Source organism: Nipponia nippon, unplaced genomic scaffold (genome assembly GCF_047370975.1).
Source record: "Nipponia nippon isolate SJK-2023a ecotype South Korea unplaced genomic scaffold, ASM4737097v1 scaffold_10, whole genome shotgun sequence".
NCBI lineage: Eukaryota > Metazoa > Chordata > Aves > Pelecaniformes > Threskiornithidae > Nipponia > Nipponia nippon.
Genome location: NW_028262291.1, coordinates 29,818,658 through 29,838,325, shown reverse-complemented (window position 1 = coordinate 29,838,325; position 19,668 = coordinate 29,818,658). Strand labels below are relative to the sequence as shown.

The 19,668-nt window shown below is 41.8% G+C and overlaps 1 protein-coding gene across 9 annotated transcripts in view; it reads right to left on the bottom strand.

Moving 5' to 3' along the window:
- MAPKBP1 (mitogen-activated protein kinase binding protein 1) overlaps positions 1–19,668 on the bottom strand; it is a 103,959-nt gene that overhangs the window by 11,237 nt on the left and 73,054 nt on the right. For all 9 annotated transcript variants that reach the window (XM_087746287.1, XM_087746290.1, XM_087746286.1 and 6 more), the window contains 11 exons: positions 18,430–18,541; positions 17,779–17,842; positions 14,432–14,557; positions 8,071–8,219; positions 7,325–7,374; positions 6,567–6,803; positions 5,351–5,520; positions 3,568–3,713; positions 2,935–3,105; positions 1,972–2,050; positions 98–408 (listed from right to left, as the gene is read on the bottom strand). In XM_087746287.1, coding sequence (XP_087602413.1) covers positions 98–408; positions 1,972–2,050; positions 2,935–3,105; positions 3,568–3,713; positions 5,351–5,520; positions 6,567–6,803; positions 7,325–7,374; positions 8,071–8,219; positions 14,432–14,557; positions 17,779–17,842; positions 18,430–18,541 — 1,615 coding nt within the window. The remainder of the gene's footprint in view (positions 1–97; positions 409–1,971; positions 2,051–2,934; positions 3,106–3,567; positions 3,714–5,350; positions 5,521–6,566; positions 6,804–7,324; positions 7,375–8,070; positions 8,220–14,431; positions 14,558–17,778; positions 17,843–18,429; positions 18,542–19,668) is intronic.

The following is a 19,668-nucleotide window of genomic DNA, read 5'->3' as shown; positions in this document are numbered from 1 at the left end:
CGCAGAAAGACATAAGCTTAATTTAAATCTCTACTCAAGCTCAAATCTCCTCATTTCATTCTCAGGTTTATACCATCATTCCAACCTGTGTCCTTACCCTCATGAACGAGGTCGTGAACTGACTGTGCCTTTCTCATCACTGCATTCACAGGGCCTTCTGGAAAGGATGCAATAACCCGTCCAGGAGCCATACCAACTCTGCTGGCCTCCAAAGCTGATCTGCGTTTTTTCTGGACATAAACAGCCCGACTTGAATTTACACTCTCCAGGAGCTGGCTGTTCTCCAATGCATCACCAGCATGGCTGCTGCCATTTTTCAACAGGTCTGGTGTAAACCGATTGGTCTGGGTTGGCGGCTCGATTGGCTTTGAATCCAGTATCAGATTTGACGAAGAGAGTGACAATCGTCTAGAGAACACGATAAAGAAATCTCAGTTAAAACAAGTAAGTATGTTGCCCTGGGTGAACAGGCACATGTGTTAAGCCAGTTTCTCTAGGATAAAGAGCCCTTCCCTATCTCAATTTTTTAAAGTCAAAAATGCCCTAGGCTGTTACCACTTCATTCTACTCATCCCTGGAAGCACTGGTCTTCAGGCATTTGACTTTAGGCTGCACGATCACAATTAGCATTGGGTCACTGTTTCCAGGGGAGACACTGTAAAAGGTGAAGGCAAAAGAGAAGGAAAAAATCCAGGCAGAGGGAAGACTGGGCAAAGTCAGGTCAGGTCTTTTATCTCAGCTCACCTTACTAACAATGAAATCTTTTCCATTCTAAGATACCCTAAGAGAAAGTAACTATACTTCCTAACATTATGAAGGCATAATTACTAGGAAAACTGGTCACTGTCTTCAAGAGGAAAGCCTGATTTCCTCTTCCTCTCCACTTCAGACAAGCACAGTGGGCTTACCTCAGAAAGGAGGCAACTTTCAATCTGGCATGTTTGAACAGCGGAACAGATTAAAAGCCCAGAGGTTTTCATAATCTAAAACTACGTCTCTTGTTACAGCTCCAGAGCGCCAGTGACTTCCTTCACTCGCCATTGCAACTCTCCAGAAGCTTACACAATAGCTAACCACTGGCTTTCTTCCCAAACATGCGATCCCAACGCGAGTCAGACTAAGAGGCACTCCTGACAGCAGCAACAGCAGCTGAATACAGCAATGACAAAAAAAATCCCTAACATGGTGAATCTAGACACAGCTGGTGAACCATAGAAGAGGTACCCAAATCTGCTCAGTCCTATACAACGAAATTAATTTAAGCTGAGATTTCAGGTTGTCATTTTAGAGGAATACAGGAGTATTTGTTTGTTTTAAACATTTGTGAACCCAAATGAACAAAAGTATTTACCTCATTTTTGTTCATTTTTTGTTTCTTTGTTGGGATTTTTTTTTTTTTAAACAACAAGGGAAACAGCTTGGAGAGGCTTTTTGGGGGTGCTTTAGGGTTGAGGGTTTTTTGGAAGAATAATATCCACATGGGGCTTTGTATGAAACACCAGAGCACCCTGTGAAGGCATGGGACTGAGAAATGAAGCTGAGTAAGAAAGGACTGTAAAACAAAGGAAAAGTTGACAAGCCTACTTTCATTGTCCAAGCTGAATGAAATGCAAAAGAATAAACAGAGCATAAACAGTGAAGAGTAAATTAGATGATTAGCAATTCCTCCAGCTTAATCAATCAAGGCATTAATCATGAAACAGTTAAGCACATTGTTGAAAGAGGAAAAAGAACAAAACAACAAAGTGTTGCTTTAGGAGGATATAGAACAGCTAAAACAACACAGGATGGCCTGTCCAAATCACAAGGGTCTGCAACCAGCCTGCCAGGTGCTATGCTAACACTTTGCTGTGCCAAGGCACATTAAGGCCAGAAGTTTGCTCAACTATTTTGACCCAGGGCCTAGCAGGAGACCTCCTCACACTAGTAAAAACAGACAGACAGAAACACTCAGAACAAGCAGAGCCATACCTTAGAGCCGGGGACTGGGAAAGAAAGCGAGAGGAAATGCTGAGGTTTTCAGTTCTTTCCAGATTCCTACATGAGCCACCTAAAAATTTTGGTTAAAGGGGAGAGAAAAAGGGAGCAGTTTAGTTACAGAACAAACATTCTGACACATGCATTTTCTTATCACAGAGACTATCAAATGTTCCCCCATATCCAAGGGGATTTTTTGAGCTAAAACCACAGAGAATGAAATAATTTCATTGCCTTTGCCTCTTCTGTTCTACTTAGATTACTCTGCCTTAAACTGCTACTCTCCCTAAGGGTACGCCTCCTCCTTTTTCTCTTCCCTTTGTGTCCTATCCTGCCTGCAGGACTGTGAGGCACTGGCATCAAGCAGAAAACAAACCAATCAAAGGAAAGGGGAGAAAAAAAAAAAAAAAGAAAACAGACAACTCACATAGATATTGCTGCCTGCAACCATTATCAATTCTAGAAAGATACGCTTTGTTCTGGAGTTGGTCGATAAAGACTAACCAGCTCCTTTGCCACTCTGATGTCTCCTCTTATTCTCTCCCTCCACCCAGCATTTCAGCCTTTTCTTTTGTGACATTTGTTATGCCTTAATATACCACTAGAGGCCACTACATGTAACCTATGGGGGGGCAGTGAACACACAGTTGATACCTTCATATATAACAGGAAAAACTAGTCCAGGAACAAGAGAATGGCTCTTCAGGATTTCAGGGACAGCACTTAACCCAAACTGACACAGACCCCAATCTCATCCACACAAACTTACACACAGACTGATGGAGTTAAGACATGTTGCTCTTCTTTAGGCCTCTCTACATTGGTTCCCCATTTTTGCCCCCTCGTATACACACACCCCCACAAAAGCCTAGCAGAACTTGCAGTCTGGTTTGATTTACACAGGGGATAAACCTGGAGTGACCTCAGAAAGTCCCCCCACTGAGCAGAGAGCTGTACCTTTTCCATCAGTGCTGCCCAGGGTACCAAAATGCTGGTTGAGGAACTTTTCCTGATCAGGTGTCTGGGGGATTTCTGCCTCTGGCATACTAGTACACACGTCCTCCTCTCCTTCCTCTCCCTCCAGGTCTGAGACACCATCCACACTTAGGGGCTCAGTGCTTTCAGAATCTGGGAAAAGGAAAAAAAATGCTGTAATAGCATAATCACAGTAACATTAGTCAGGTTAAAAGAAGATATTCAGCAAAGATGCCAAATTGAAGCTGGAATGTTAAGGCAAAAGTCAGTCAGCATTAAGTGCAATTCTCTAATCTATCATATCCCACAAACAGCATAGCCTATGGGATAATTAATATTAAACCTGCCTCCCTACCTAGCAAGGTAAAAGAAAGCCAAAGGCACACAAGGCAAGTGCACTTTAACCAACTCCTGCTTCTACAGCGGCTTCACTGAAGTGCCTGTTCAAATGTGCCTGAATCTTTACAGCAATACTAGCAAGACTAATAGAAGTGCAACCTCAGTTCAGCTCATGAAGAGGATCAAGTATTAGAGGTCAGGAACATGGCACAGAACAGCCCCAGAAAGTTTCTGCAGGGTTCCACATCACATATAAATACGTTTATAATATCTTACCTTCATTTGGATGGTCTGGGCTGGACAGACGACTGCTGCTGTAATCTACAGAGCAGGCACTGTCAGGACTGTGTTTGTCTGGGCATCCATTACTGTGATAACCTCTACTTAGCTTCCCATGGGGCAACGCCTTTACCTGGAACTCACTGCAAGAGAGACAGGAAAGATACAGCACTAGAAGAGATATCTGGTTTATATGTAAAGAAGCACATTCTAACTTTAATAAGGCCTTACCTGTGTTAGTAACACCTTTGATTACAGAAGTAAGGCTTTAAAGAGAAAAAGAAGTTGATTTCTCTCATCATTATACAGTATATTTTTTGCATTTCATTAAGCTTGGACAGTGAAGTCTCAAGGGGACTGTCTGACTTTCTGGGCGTTGTCAGTTTCCCATGATTACCAGGCACCAGCACAGCGCTGCCCTGGCTTGATTTCCAGCACAGGTGAGGAACAAATGTAGAGGTCTATGTAATGAAAAAGGGACTAAAACCAGGCCTATACCTGCATGATAGAAACTCCAGTGTGGCATAGATTTGAGCCCTAATAGAGTATTTTTTCCACATTTATGACCTGCTTCTTTGGGCAACTTCTGTCTTGCACAATAGAGAAGATTCTGGTTTTGAGCAAGACTAATCTACTGAAGAACGTCATACAAAAATACAATGTTGTAGGACAGGGTTCCTGATTTCTGTTGCGATTTCACGAGTCTCATTTTGTCAAATGACACCAGCACTGTTCTTTTGGCTGATGCCTGAGGACTTCAGTTTTCCACTTTATTAAATACTTAGGTTTACTCCAGTGCAAGGTAGGATGCAGAAGTCACTCAACGGAACGGAATGGCAATCACCCCTGGCAGCTTGCAAACTCTGCGTACTTTGAGATGTGTCCAGTGTGTATCCAACATTAGCAGACGGCCTCCCTTTCTTACATGATGGAGTAGTACATGGGTCTGCTCTGTCCCAATGTTATCATAATAAAATTAAGAATGTAAACAAAGAAAAACTGGGAGAAACCTAGCAGCTTCAACTGCAAAATCTTGGCATGCACTCTTGCATAAAAGCCTGTCTAAAGCTATCAGCCCGCTCTTTGTAACAGAGCAGGAGGAGACAGAGGAAATTAAACAGCTATTAGCATCAGGTTAAGAGGGAAAGGTAAGAATAAAATTCAGGGAAGGAAAACAAATGGAGCACAGAATGAAAGAGAAAATTAAGTGAGGTAAAACTAAATCAGAAGAAACAGCAGCAGAAGAAAAAAGGTCTCCACTGTCTCCAGTGTCCTTTTCAATTCCATCTGTCTCATGCAAGCCATTCTATTTCCCATAACAGGGTCATCACATACTACATTTGTTAAATTCTTGCCTAATTGGGTTTGTCATAAATTTTATATATATATAAATAACAGTGTCCTGTCATTTCTCCTGGGCAGACATTTCACTTCCACATATACGTCACTGTTGGGTGGTTTTCCAGCTTCCAAGTTTTCCCTTGCTTGTTTCAATCCAGATAAGGGAGAAAGCAAAAGGGCTGCTCCCATGTTCTTTATTCAACAAAAAAAAAAAAAATGGAGGAGGCTGCTAATGTGCAGTTTCCTCCCAGGAAAGAATATTTTAATGGTGCCTTCTTAGTTTCAGATTCCTTTAGCATCAGGCTGGCATAAAACTCTCAACTAAACATGCCTGGCATCAATCAGGCAGTAAGTCAACTCATCCAAGTTACCACACAAGCTGCAAGCAAACTAAAACAGAAACGTCTAAGCCATGCACAGCAGAGAGCTTATTTTTAACCTGCTAGGGTCTGTGGGATGGATTTCATCTTGCTCAGGGTAGATTACACACTCCTCACTCTCAGAAGGTTCCAGTTCCTGAGAGAAAATCCCGTCTTCACAAGACACAAGCCGAATCACTTGGGGACGCACACAAGACCGGTTATCTTGGGGAGGTATTGAGCTGCCAACCTGTTTTTTAAAAAATAAAGAAAAAAAAATTTAAAAAAAATAAAAAAAAGAGAGAGAGAAAACTAGATATTGCCAGTGTTTTCCCTTAAGTCAGCAAGTGCTGTGCAGAGCTAGAAAGTACACATTACAGCACGGAATATCATCAGAAACCTGAGATTAGAAAACACAGCACTCCTATGTCTGTCCTGTTCCTTATCTACTAAACTTGACAGACTACTGCTGTAGTTTCCCATTTTGTTTCCTCTTTGCAATCCCCTAAAATTCTGTGGTAAAGTACTGGACTCCCCATCCCCCTTTGACCACACATCAGGAGTGTAAGTCACATAGCAGCAGGTTCTTCCATTACCTTTTATAGACTGATCAGACATAGTTCAGAGCAGTGTGTGGGCCACAGCTGAAAAACACTGATTTACTGCACGCAGTGAGCCCAGTCCTGTCCTCAGTCATGCAGTTATAAATGCAGGAAAAACTCTAATGAAGTTAGGTGGCAGGACAGACTGCTACTGGAAAACAGTCATTAGTCTTCTGAGGTATGAGCATACATTACTTGCTGTTACCCATCAATACTGAGATCTTGGATATGTTTTAAAGAGAACTTAATAATCTAGCACAGTCCACAACTAAGGGCAGCATATGAGCCACATTTCAGTGGCTAGTAGAGTCAAGAAACTGCACCCCAGAATAGTAAGCTAACAGGGAATCAAGTACACATCTGTAATTCCAAGCTCAGCTTCTCAGCTTGTTTTTGCCGTAAATAATCAAAGAGCTAAAAGAAAACATGACGCCTTCCTCTGTCATTGTAAAGAAACCATGAACCCATATGGACTTTGCTACAAGATGGCAGAAAAGCCAGAGTCACACATTACAGGAGTACTAAGTACAAAAGAGTTATCTGAACAGGTTTCTCAGAAGGCATTTAGATATAAAGATATATCTAAAGATATAAAGAATGACATCAGGTGGTAATAAATATAGGTAATAATAAACAGAGGCAGGACAGATGCACTCAGAGTAGATTCACCTCCTTAGAGTAGTATTTCCCTTACTTTGTTGATGTGCACAGGAAGATCTGCCTGTTCTTCTCTGTCATCCCCATTGCTGTTCTGAGACAGCGAGTCTCGACTCGGAGAACGGGAAACAGAGAAAGACTCCAGCTGACGCAAGTCAAGCATGGATTTCACAGTCATCTCTATGTTACTGGTTGGCTGGGACCAGCGCCCACGTTGCCGGGGCATCTTGCTCATTGGCGCCTCTGAGTGCTGGATTGCTGCTATCTCTTTGGCCTGAAGGAAATTGAAAGAAAGACAGTCTTAGGGACTGAGTTCTGCTGATAGAAAAACAGGAGAGAAAACAAAAGACCCACAGAAAACCACAATTATATCCATCTCCATAAAAGCCCCAAAGCTGTTGGTGTGACAGCTTAAAATTCCTCCCTTAATCATAAAGACATCAAGTAAAGATGATACTTTTGTCACTGCTTCTCGCATAATTGAACATTTAAAGGCCTCACTCAGATCCAAGTATATGATCAGCTTCAGCACTATGTGACATTCAGGCCAGAAATGAAGAGGACAAAAGCATAACATCTGGTAGAAAGATACTGATGTAAAATCCCAAGTGAAACTGTCTCTTAACTAGGCTATATTTTGCCATCCCCAAGTCGTTCTTCAGTGAGGCTTCTCAATGGTTTCCCACTGCAGCTGCACCTTTCCCACCATTGAGAATGAAGTTTCTAATCTCCATGGGAATTTATTTTCCAGTTTCCCTATGACAAGAAATACAATTTGAAGGTTTAGCAACTCACCCTCCTCATTTCCCAATGGGAAAGGCTTCTTGAGAGGGTAAGGTCTGGATCTGGAAAGGGAAAAAGATATATACCTAGTTGACATCCTTGGCCAGCAGTCCAGCTTTTTAAAGACCTCTTACCTCATCTTTCCCCAAAAGCAGCATTCCTACACCTTTTGAACCAGCAGACCACTGCTAACACATGCTTTCCCATAGACTACCAAATCATTGTATCAACTTTTTAACGGAGATGTACTGTTTTATATAAGATTTTCACTGACTCAGCAGACCCACTGCAGAACACTTGTCACAGTGCAGTGGCCCATCCCAGGCTTGGGAAAAAACCCTGCTCCAATACACTGTAGCATCTGTGGTAAAAATAGCTCAAATTAGTAATGGTAATCTCTACTGTAAGTTTTATCAGACATCTCTAGAATCCTCTGTGAGATCTCTTTTGGCTTCTGTGAACTTCTAACAGCTTGTAGACCCAAGCCCAGGACACTAACTCAAAATTTGTTTGGCCAGTTGGAACTAGCAAGAAACCTGGCAATTTAACAACTGAATTTCTAATCAGAGAACTCCGAAATGTACCCCTCTTCAGATACAGGAATGGGCAACTCCACATTACCCATTGGTGTCAATCCATTTCTTGGTCTTTCTCTTTCTGCCAATATCTTGTTATCCCTAAGTGTCTTTCCTCTTCTCCCCACTTCACATTCATGCCATTTTTCTCCATCTCTGCCCATGCCCCTCTCCCATTTATACCTGAGTCTCTCTCAGTGTTGCAGCTGGACTGAATATGGAAAGACTGCAGCCCACGTAGCTCATCTTCATCATTCCCTTCATCTTCACCATCCTTGTCGCTGTCTGATGAGAGTACAGGCACAGAGGACAGGGCAGAGATGGACTCGTGCCTGGGAGGCAGGAATTGGAAGGAGTATTATGGTGTGTCTCAAGAATTGCCCACCATTTCAATCCCTACACAGACAGTTCTCTACTTTATCTCCATCCACACTCAGCAGGCTGCCTCAACTTTCCCAAACAGCCCTCGCTCTAGCAAATCTCACCTCTGAGAAACTGGGCAAGTTAAACCCTGCACAAAGGTGTGTAGAGCCCGCCACAGCAATTGTTTCATATGTGTGGAAGGATGGCAGAAATCAGAACAGAAGTAAACGAGTCTGTGAAAGTCAAGTGGAATGAAACTTGGCCTTCCATTTCAGACCCTGCCAATTCCTAAGGTCAAGATGGTAGAGCATATTTGAAAGGCAAATATTTTTCCCACCCTTAAGCGTTTCCTCTCTTCAACTCTTTTACACATCAAAAATGTCATAGAGATACTCCCTGTTTGACAACAATTGGGTACATGGCAAATTATCACATCAGAGACAGGTTCACATGAAGGATTGCACCACGCAGAATCTGCAGGCACAGCCCACTCACCATAGAAGCACTGTGCTGCCATTTTTAGCCTTCAGGCACAAGGAATAATGTAAAACATATTTTGGGCAGATCTTTAATCAAAGTAGATCAGACAAGTGTTCCCACACAGACCTTAGAGGCACTCCCAGGATAGAATTCCCCAACACCAATCAAGGACACTTGCCAACACCAAACTCTATCTTCCCTCTTTCTTCTCCTCTTCTCCTTCCTCTCCTCACCCCTTCAGGCAACAGAATCACATGTCCACTTTGGACAATAATTGAATAAATGAAGAATCCTTAACAAATACATTTGAGTAGCACCCACTCCATTGCCTTGAGCTAGAGTGCCAAAATCATCATTAGTGACATATAAATGGATTAAAGGATATAAAAGGGTATCACTGGTGGGTGTTGAGTGTCAAGCATTATTCATGAAATAAAAATAGCTCTTCCACCAAATACAGCCTGGCCAGGGACCAACTTTTCATGCAGCTGACAGATAGCAGGCAGTATTGAAACATGGTAAGAAGTAGTTAAGTTATTTTAATATTTTCTCTTCCCATATAGTGGCAGAACGTTAATTTCCATTTTATTAAAGGTGGCTGAGCAATAGCTACCCAACCCTTTCAGATGAGCTTTGAGATGTTCTGGAGAAACTGACTGTAGTATGCAGTGTCCCCAGTGAAACAGTTTCATGTTGGCTGCCCTCATCTACTTTTAAGTTTATCTGTCTCTTCCTCTTTTCTACTGTCCCTCTTGCCACTCTCAGGTTCTTGTGCCTAAGCAGGGGAAACCCAACAAAGTTCAAGCACCACAGTAGGTTTGAGGTTATGCCATGTTTCATCCTATGAGGCACATTACATTTAAATACGGTAGACAATATTAACTTTGTATCAGTAACTTTGATAGCATCTTTCTGCTTGTATTCATGACGGTTGTTTCAAGAGTTTATTGAGGAAGAAGGGTTGGATTATTAAGACATTTTAACATCTAACTGGTTGAATACCTCACTATGATGAGGTGATATGGCAAGACAAGGTTATGTGTTTGCTAAGCTCCTGCATGTACTGTCATTGGTGTAAACGGAGAAGGAAGGATTGCTACCAATATGGTTTATGTTACAAATAGAAAGATGGCCTCTGTCCATCAGATGGTGACTGACAAAATTAGTAAGGGGGAAAAAGTATGTTACAATATCCTCAAGGGAGCTGAATAAGAGAATGCAAAACACATTTTGGAAATCAAATGGGCATTTTTGATACCTCACAGGAAGTGCCAAACAAATTATGAAGTCACACGTGTCTGATACAAATGTAAGGTTACCTTGCATTATCCCAGCAAAAATTCATGCCCCCCGCCCGTCCTCCTTTTTACAACTCAAATATGCTTTTCAAACTCAGTCCTCTGACTTGAAGGGAGACAACTGAATGGGGTTTTCTAAAAGGATCTTAGGCCCACTGACCTGAGACTGAGATACTCCTGAAAATGAAACCTAGGTTCACAAGGTCTTGAGCGTTTTAACTGTTGTGCTTGCCCAAGTCAATCCCTTAATTTGGGCTTTACTCCTTTCTCCTTTCTTTCCCTGCTTTCCTCTATGTACTCTGGATTTTCTTCTATGCCCCTCTGTTGCACACATCTCCTCAACACTCTTCCTCAGTTCTTGTTCATGCTTAGATGGAAGTCAGAGTAATGTAGGGTGATGTTTCAAGCACGGGAGCTGCTTCCAAATAAGCACCACACGAGAGCATTCTGAAAGCAAAGGAATAAGACCTCTCTCTTTTGGTGAGAGCAGGTTCAGCCAAACCCCAACAAAGCATCATTATACCAGAATGAATGTTTCAGAGTAGCTATTCCAGAATAGCATGTACAGTCATGTCCAGTTCTCATGATACATGTGACTCAGAGCAAGGATTTTACTTGTCCTTTCTCTTGTCTTCTTCCTTTGCTGAGGAACTATCCCATTCTAGTACTGTGCCTGGGTCTCGTTCTGTACAGATGGGCAGAGTCAGTTGCACTTCAGCTCCCAGTTTCTGAAGGGTCTGCCAGTATGGGGTCAGTGGCAGGGAAGGACCTTCAGTGAGAAAGTCTTCAGGACACATATATAGACTTAAAAGTGCCACATGTCTTTATGGAGTTTCAGTATTAAGACATCTGATATTAGGTACTCTGTATTTTTTGCATGTCCTGAATTCAGCCCTTCTCTCTTTTCTTAAAACAAAACAAAACAGACAAGAATGGCAACTATCCATTTAAAGAGGTATGTTGTCAGCATTCCCACTCTGATCTCGTGCTACTTAAACCCTCAGCTTTAGGGGCCTATTTATGAAACTGTAACATCCTGTGTGGTAGGCATCACCAGCAGATTGCCTCCTCCCCCTCCCCAAATGCCTAAGGGTTTCAAAAGAAAGTTACCCTGCTTTCCCCCACAGAAAGATCACAGTGCATCTGCCTTCAGAGTTTCCCTGGTGTTGTAATTGCAGTAGTTCAGCACAGACTCAGGCACCACTTCTGACTGGCGTCAAAAGCCTGCCCCATTCTGAGCCCTGGAAACTGCACAGCTTTCCTGGACTGGACCAAAGCTTCACTGAGAATTTGATAAGAAGCTCTTCTTTCCAAATATATCTGAGGGCACACAGGACTTCTTCAGCAAACATATATTAGTTTTAGACAATTTAATTTGGATAACATTTCTATCTCCTGCTATTTATACTAGACCTTCAATGAAAGTCACAGAAAAAGTGACTTTTAAAATTAAAATAAAAAAATATAAATGCTCAGCTAAAACATGACTATAAGCCCTGCAAACATTCCACAGTAAAATCAGTTTAAAACTTCCCTTCCAAAAATTTGAGACAAGCTTTTCTAAACAATAAATGCATACTTGGATCGAAATCAAAACTGTATTAAAAGGCCTTTACATGGTTCCTTCTCTGAAAATACAAATGCCTCAAAACCAAAATGTACCAACAATATCAGCTGAGTACAAGTTCTATTATCCCAAACCATCAAAGCTCCTCATGTTCAGCAGATGAGAGAAAAGCACACATCTGCAGTTACCACAACCAGCGGCAGAACTGAGAGGCTCTCAGGGGCACTATGGAGAACTGTGGGTCCTACAGGTCCGATCAATTCTAAAATAATCCAATGTCCTATAAAGGCAAGTCAAAGAAATCCTTCAGAGGAGAAACTTTAGTCTCTCTAGAAGTTTTTGGAGGGACTGAAAAGGCTGGGATTCTTCAGTTTGAAGAGAAGGCTGGATGGAGAAAGGTTATGACAGAGGTTTACAAAACCATGGGGACTACAGATAGCTGGATGCAGAACTATAGTTCACCAAAGCTAACAATATTCAGAAGCAGGGAGCTTTCAACAAAACTAGCAGGAGTGTGGTTTAATAGAGACAAAAAAAAGTCCTTCTTTCCACAGAGAGCAGTGAACTCCTGGAACTTATCACCATGGGAGGCTGCAGAGGCAGACAATATTACAAAGTTCAAAAAGGATTTATACAAATTCAGTGGACGACAGGTCCATGACCAAATACTAAAGGGAACAGGCAGAGATGTACCTCCTAACATCCCCGATATAACAATTGAGCATGAGGCAAATGGACCACAGAGATCCATATAGCAAGGCTCACACAGTGTCTCACTAAATAGCATCTTCCATTGCTACTTTCACAGGCAGAATACTGGGCTTCATGGAGCACTGGTTTGACCCAGAAAGGCATTTTTATGCTCCAGATGTTATTCACCTGGGACAATCCCTGCCCTGCCAGTCACAGCTGGATAGAGACAGCACTGTCCTGAACTGGAAATCTTAATCTCCCCACTGCCTTCTCAGTTCAGTTTTGTTTCCCCAGTATTACTTTGATTATTCACCTTGTCATACATTCATACTATGATACTAGGAGAATGCATTACTACCCCTGCAACATTCTAACAATACCATTCTAGAGAAAATATCATAGAACAAATGACATATCGCCAGGCAGGGACCTTTCTTACACTACTGTGAGTCCTTTTGAGACAACAGTTTCACACCACAAGGTGCAACCCCAGTCTCCACTGCAACCTACACAGACTTTGGAAACACAACCAGAACAGGTACAGGACATCCAGAAAACCAATCTTATTCAAGTTCATTAGTTTTTCTTCTCCCACCTCAGTAATGCTGGTCCAATAGGCTTTTCCTCCATATTCAGTCCCAATCCAAAATGCTCTGTAGTTATGTCTTTGCTGATCTCCAGTGACCACAGTGGTCGATCAAAACTGAAAACAAGCTTTCAAAGCTGACCAAACAAGTAGATTCCAGGCTTGCAAAGAGGTTACCAAACAAGTTTAATAAAGTGCTGGGCTTGGTGTGGCACTAACACCGCCCTTCAGCAAGCGTCTGTGACGGAAACAAGTATCACCTAATGCGGAAGAGAACTGGGATTATCTGTCACAGGCTGAGCCTCGGTAGGGTAAGGCTGCAGCTGCTGGAATAATGGAGAGTCTGCTATAAAAAGCACATTGCTTGACAGCTCCAGAATTTTGGCTAGAAAAAAAGGCTTCCTGAGTTCTCCCAGCATCATTACCAAAAGCACTTATTAGACAAGACTCGTTTCAAGAATGAGCAGATCAAGACTTTCCTAAATGAAACTATGCAGACAGACTTGTTTCAACATTACTTGTTCCCAAAGGGAGTGGGAAGGTCCCTGTGATACTCTAACAACCAGTGTGGTAAGTCCTCCAGTGCTTTGGCACTTTTATATCCAGAACTCAATTTGTAGTCATTTGGAGGAGGAAAATTGTGGGACCTAGCATCAAAAATCTGTGTTTATCCTTTTTCCCCACTTTGATCCCATATCACCTCAGTCAGGACTCTCCCCTGCATTCTTTACAGTCAAATTAGTCTCAGCTATTTACTAACTACAGAGAAACAAAATATATTACACTAATAATCCATAATCCCCTGTCACTCTTGTTCTGTTTAAAAACAGGGTCTGTGTTTAAGCACTACTTTTTAAAGAAAGGTCACCAGATAAATTTAGATCTATTCAGTTTGTAGGCTGTGGTAGTTTGTTTTTAGATATGCTGTTTACTGAGCAAAAAATAATAATATGATTTAGCTGCCAAGAACTTTTCACATGGAAATTATTTTTATATTTATTATTTATATTACAATTATTTTTAGGTGACCTTTTTCAAAGCCTCCGGGAAATAGTTAACAAAGGAACAGCACAACTGTAAGGACTCTTGCAGAATTATGATCAACATGGCAAACTCATACAGCTCACAGGTATACTTCAGTACTGACACTGCAGAAAACAGCCTTTAAATTGCATTCAGCTTAGGTCCAGAGAACTTTATTCATGAAGGAGCAAGGCTTCCCTGGTGGGATGCTGCGTACCAGCCTCGGTATTGCTAGGTAAACTGCTTATTAAAGTTTCTGACCACATCATTAAACTAAATTAAGACACAAGAGGCATCGCATACATGTTGCAATCAGTGAAGCAACACTAAGTAAGTCTGTCTGGAAGATCACAGTCAGGCTTCTATATGCAAAGAAGGGGGGCACAAAACCCATGCCAAATCCAAAAGAAGAGTAAAGAGAACTTTTGGGAGACGCTATTAGTGAAGATAGCAGAAACCTTACAATTGAATCCCAGTGCCACGCTTTTCACATTAAGCCCTGCAAAGCCAGCCACCTCTTCTCAGTCTGCTCACCTCATGAGTCCAGTTGTCTTGTGCGGAGGAGACTTTTCTGCCTGCTTCCCTCTCTGCTTCATGTCAGATAGTCGCTGCCGCATGTTAATGGTCATCTCTGAGCTCAGACGCCAGATGAAGATGCAGCTGGAAGAGGGAAAGGTGAGGCTGGGGTCAAGTCTCAGTTCAGTTTATTGATATTATCAATTCCCACTGCAGAGGCAAGCGAGCCCTTCTGTCTGTAGCAGGGACAGACACACGCAGAAACAGCTTCACAGAAACTCAAACCCATCACAGGCCTCATGACAAAAAGGTAAAACCTGCCTGGCAAAGACTGCCTGTGGGCGAGAGCAACTGCAGAAATATTTGCACAGACTTATCTCTGATCCTATACCTTTATTTGACTATCTGACCAGCTGCTGAAGGAAATGCTGTAACAAGTCCCTCCACGGTCAGCAGGATAAGTGGAGCCTACAGATGTCCTTTGCATCCTCTAATAGAGGCTAAGCTGCAGCCTCTGATGCAACTAGCCCCATGGTCAAGGCCTTCCTAATGCCCACCATCCCATAGAGCCTCTGTGGTGCAATAACGCTTAAGCTTATGTGGCAGTACTTTTTGCAGTCAGGATACTCCTAATATTTACTTGGGATCCCTCCAGGAGGGAATTTGAGTGAATTTGGTCAATGGATTCAAAAGTGTTTAAGAGAGGGAAACAAACAGTGTGATCTCATTGGTCTCATTTTCTTCAGAAATCTGGCTAAAAAATAAAAGAAATTCCTCATCTCATTGGAGAACACTGTATCTCATCTTCAGCTACTAGAAAGTAAAATGACCAGCGTTTTCTTTGAAATTTAACCTCAGTGTTAACTAATTCTTCTCATCTCGCCTGCCTTTCCTGTCTAGCTGGGTATACTTACACTGATGTAGAAACAGAGGTGGTGCTTTTACTATCATTTATAAAACCCTGCACACTACTTTGGAATCCAAAGAGGATTTAATCAAGTTCTTCAAGACCCATCAGTGCCATTATACTCATGGGTACTCCAATCCACCAAGGAGTTTTCAAGGAGGGGCTTTCCCCTCTTCCTTGATAGTTTGTAAAAATCCATTTTCTCTGCTGTTTTGAACAATGGCCATGAACTTTGGTCTCCTGGACCTGAGGCAAATGCCAAAAGCACCAGGATCCTGAATGCCTGCATCTTCTCCATTTTCATCCTCTCATGAGGAGACATTTTAAAAGGTTTTATTTCCATGCCACACGAAAAGAAGACAGAAACCCCGCTTTGCAGTCTGTGGAGATTTTAATCATAGAATCGTCAAGGTTGGAAAGGACCCTTAAGATCATCGAGTCCAACCGTTAACCTAGCACTGCCGAGTCCATCACCATACCATGTTCTTGAGCGCCACATCTATCCGTTCTTTAAATACCTCTAGGGATGGAGACTCAACCACTTCCCTGGGCAGCCTGTTCCAGTGCTTGACCACCCTTTCAGTGAAGAAGTTTTTCCTAATATCTAACCTAAACCTCCCCTGGCGCAGCTTGAGGCCGTAATGAAAAACTAAAAATTCCCTTCTTGCCACCAGTGCCACTCCCTTTGCAACAAAGCTCAAGAGCATCGCTCCCAGCTACCGAAGTCACACGCAGACACAGATGCTTCCCATCAACAGTGAACACACCATCATCCTCCAACCCCAGCTCTTCAGCCAGGAGAAAATGGTGATGCACTGCATCTGGGAACTATGGCAACCCAGGGGCAGCCAGCTGCTTCCCTTCAAGCAGCAGCTTTCTTGAACATAACAGCAACCATAATCTGCTGCTGAGAAAATATTGAAAAGCAGGAAACAAATTCAGAAAGCCAATCTGGCTTGTTCATTTATCCCACCCCCACAGCTGTCAAACCTAGAGATAAGCAGCAAACGGTACGAACATTAACATTCAACACAAAGCTCTACAGAAGCATGCTCCCACCTACCCCTTTTGCCGCTTTTCTTTTTCCTTGCAGTACTTTTCTCACATGGGTCTCCTAGTCCTCATGCCCCTCTCCATCTCCATTTCTCTTTCTATTCTCAGTTTTATTCTTTGCACATGCTGCTGTGTGTGAACAGACTGTTTTCCCTGTTCTCCTTTGAAAAACATGCTTTCTCCTCTCCTTACAACAAAGTTCTTCATGAATCCTTTCCTCACTTCTCATCCGTCTCCTCCGCACCCTTAGTGAATAAAATGACCCTTTTGCTCATGGAAATGGTCAACAAGGAAACATTGTACTAAATCACAAGGATCACTGGGGACCTCAAATCATCCATGTTTCTGGAATTTATCAGAAATCCACAACAAAAGGACTCTCTTTTCTGCAACTTTTCCCCAAATCTATTTACACACATGAAAGGTAAAGAAAGAGGAAAAACAAATTATTTACTTTTTACTGAAAGACAGAAATAACTAACTGATGCAATTTAAGGTGATATATTGTATGTTCTGTAACAACTCACCCTCTAAAACTCTTTTTCCGGTTCAATTGCGATTTATTAATAGTAAAGAGAAAGAAAGAGAGAGAATCTGGGTTGCTCTGGCCTTGAAATACCACTCCAGGAACCATCTTTCTCAAAGGAAAAATTTTATTCGGTTCAGCCGATTTAAGCATTCACTGATTCCAGAAATAGTGGGTCCACTCATCTCTACAATCATCACATTAGGCATGTAGTCTCCTTTTCCCCTTGGGCTCAGTCTGGTGATTTCTTAAGCTTTTGGAGAGCTGATTTAGCTCACTAAATCAGCAGAAAACTCAGCTGGGGGGGTGCTGATGTAGCGACCTGAATCAGCTTAATGAGTCACCACAGCTGACTTAGGGGAGTGGGGAAGACGACCACAGGGACAGGAGCAAAGAGCAGGGACAGGCCTGTCCCTTTTGCTGCTAGACAGGCTCGTTCACCTGGTGAAACCTCACCAACAGGAGTACTGTAAGACAAAGTTTTGGCACCACTGGTCAGAATACCACAAGCTGCATTACATTACAGACCTGAAGGCTGGTAAGGAAACAGGCCACATCCCTTCCAGCAGGGAATAGTACCTACACTCAGCAAACCACAAGGGAAGCACTTCACATAGGCATCTCATTCCATGGAAGGATAATACAAGCTCTGTGAGCTTTGCCAACAGCACACATTTAGGATTCAGAAAGCTCTGAGGTTTCTTTGGAATTCATAAAACATCCCTCATTTAACAAAAAAAAAAAAAAAAAACAAAACCAAAAAAACCCCCACACAACCAAAAACCCACAAAACCACAATTCTACCATCCTTCAGGACACATTTTAATTCCAGTGTGAGATGGCATGAGCTCATATCACAAACAAGCAATCCCCTCTTACCTGTCACCAGAAACAGAGATCAGATGTTTGCAGTCATTACTGAATTTCATCCCAGTTACAATCTCTGTGTGAAATAAAGCACAAGGAAAAAAAAAAAAATCTCAATTATTCCAATGGGCGGAAGAGATCATTAGCCAAATAGCCTATCTGTGCTCAGCAACTCAATTCTGATTAAAGCCAACACACTTCACAGATCAATATGCCCCAATTACCATAAGCATTTAACAAAGAATCTAGGCTTGACATAGAAAGGGTATCCCATAGCAAAATAAGCACCAAGACCGAAGTCTTTTTTTGCCTATAACAGAGTAGCCCCGGCATGGTAGGAGCTGAGCATGTATCATAATGAAACTAAATATACACTGAAAAACCACCTATTATTTTATAGGCTATTAGAAAAACTATGTAAACAAATACATGGCCTGACAGGCGTGTGTGTGCTTGTGTTTTGCAATGCAAAATGAGGTCTGAAAAAAAGTTGAAATTGCAATGAAATAAGCTATAACACTTCATTCAACCATAACCTACTCCAGAATACCCATTGGGTAAAATTTGGTGGGGAGGAACCTTCAGAAAGCTTTGATTAGTAACAGACCCTGCTATATAGTCATCAGCAGAAAAATCACATTTCCAGAAGTTTACATGCCTTACCTGAATGTCCATACATGGTTGCAACACACTCGCCAGAATAGAAATCGAAGATGGAGAGGTTCTTGTCAGAACAACTGGTTGCAATATAAAGACCAGAGGGATCCGTTTGCACCTGGTTTAGGAGATAAAAGAAGCACAAAGATCTGGTGAGAAAGTGCCTTCAAACTGCATGAAAATGGTCCCCAAGAGAGTCATAGTAGTTAAAAGAATAAAATGCAAGTAGTTCCCACAGGACTCCAATTGTGTACCAGGCTATCCAGCAACCTGACTAAAGTGTTAAAACTATCTCCAACCTAATCAGAGACTAAAGACATGTACATTAAACGCCTTCATGACTGTGAAGGCACCATCACCAATGGACAGACTTACACCTCTCTCTCCTACCTCTTTTAACCACTTGGGTCTTACTTTCTTCTATCTTAAGATCAAAACAAAACAGAACCCCACACTCGCCAAAACACACCCCCCCAAAATAATCAGAGCTGACAGAGTTAAGTGAAATATTAAAAGACTCCAGTCTTGAGGAGAGAAACCAAAAAAGAACTCAACACTGCAGAGAAATTGTCTTTGATAATGATGCTGTCAAATCTCCAGCATTTGCAACTCCCATATTTGGGTTTTTCTTTTTTTCATATACACCCATTTCTTGTTTGATCATGGATCAAATATAAAACCCCCTCCAAATGCCTCATTAGGTCTAAAGCAGCACTACACAGCAAATACAGCTACTGTCACCAAATGTCCTGCTCTGTCCTTTGTAGAACTTTAAGGAACTGAGAGTGAATATGTCTCTTTTTTGAGGGAGACATGGTATTTAAATAATGATAACTTTTTTTGGTTATGTTTATTTTGTTGCTGTATCTTTTGCTTTGCATGTCACTGTTTGGGTTCTACTTGTTAAACTGCAATGTATAATACGATCTCAGAACAACATGCCAGGCAAGTTTAAATTCCAGAGACAACCATAATCCCTTGGTTACATAATTGTCCTAAAAATGAACAAAGCAACATTAAAAATAATTGAGATTCCCCACTTCAGCTACACATGAAAAAAACCCAAAAAACCAAAAAATCCAGCTCCCAGCAACATTTCATGGTTTGTGGTCTGAGAAAGATATAATCAAGCACCTGAGTTTACCAGCAATAACGTGTAGCATCAATTTTTCATTTTCATTACTCTGGCTTATAAAAAACTTTGTAGGAATTATAACAGGCAAAGAGAAAGAGAACTTATCTTTC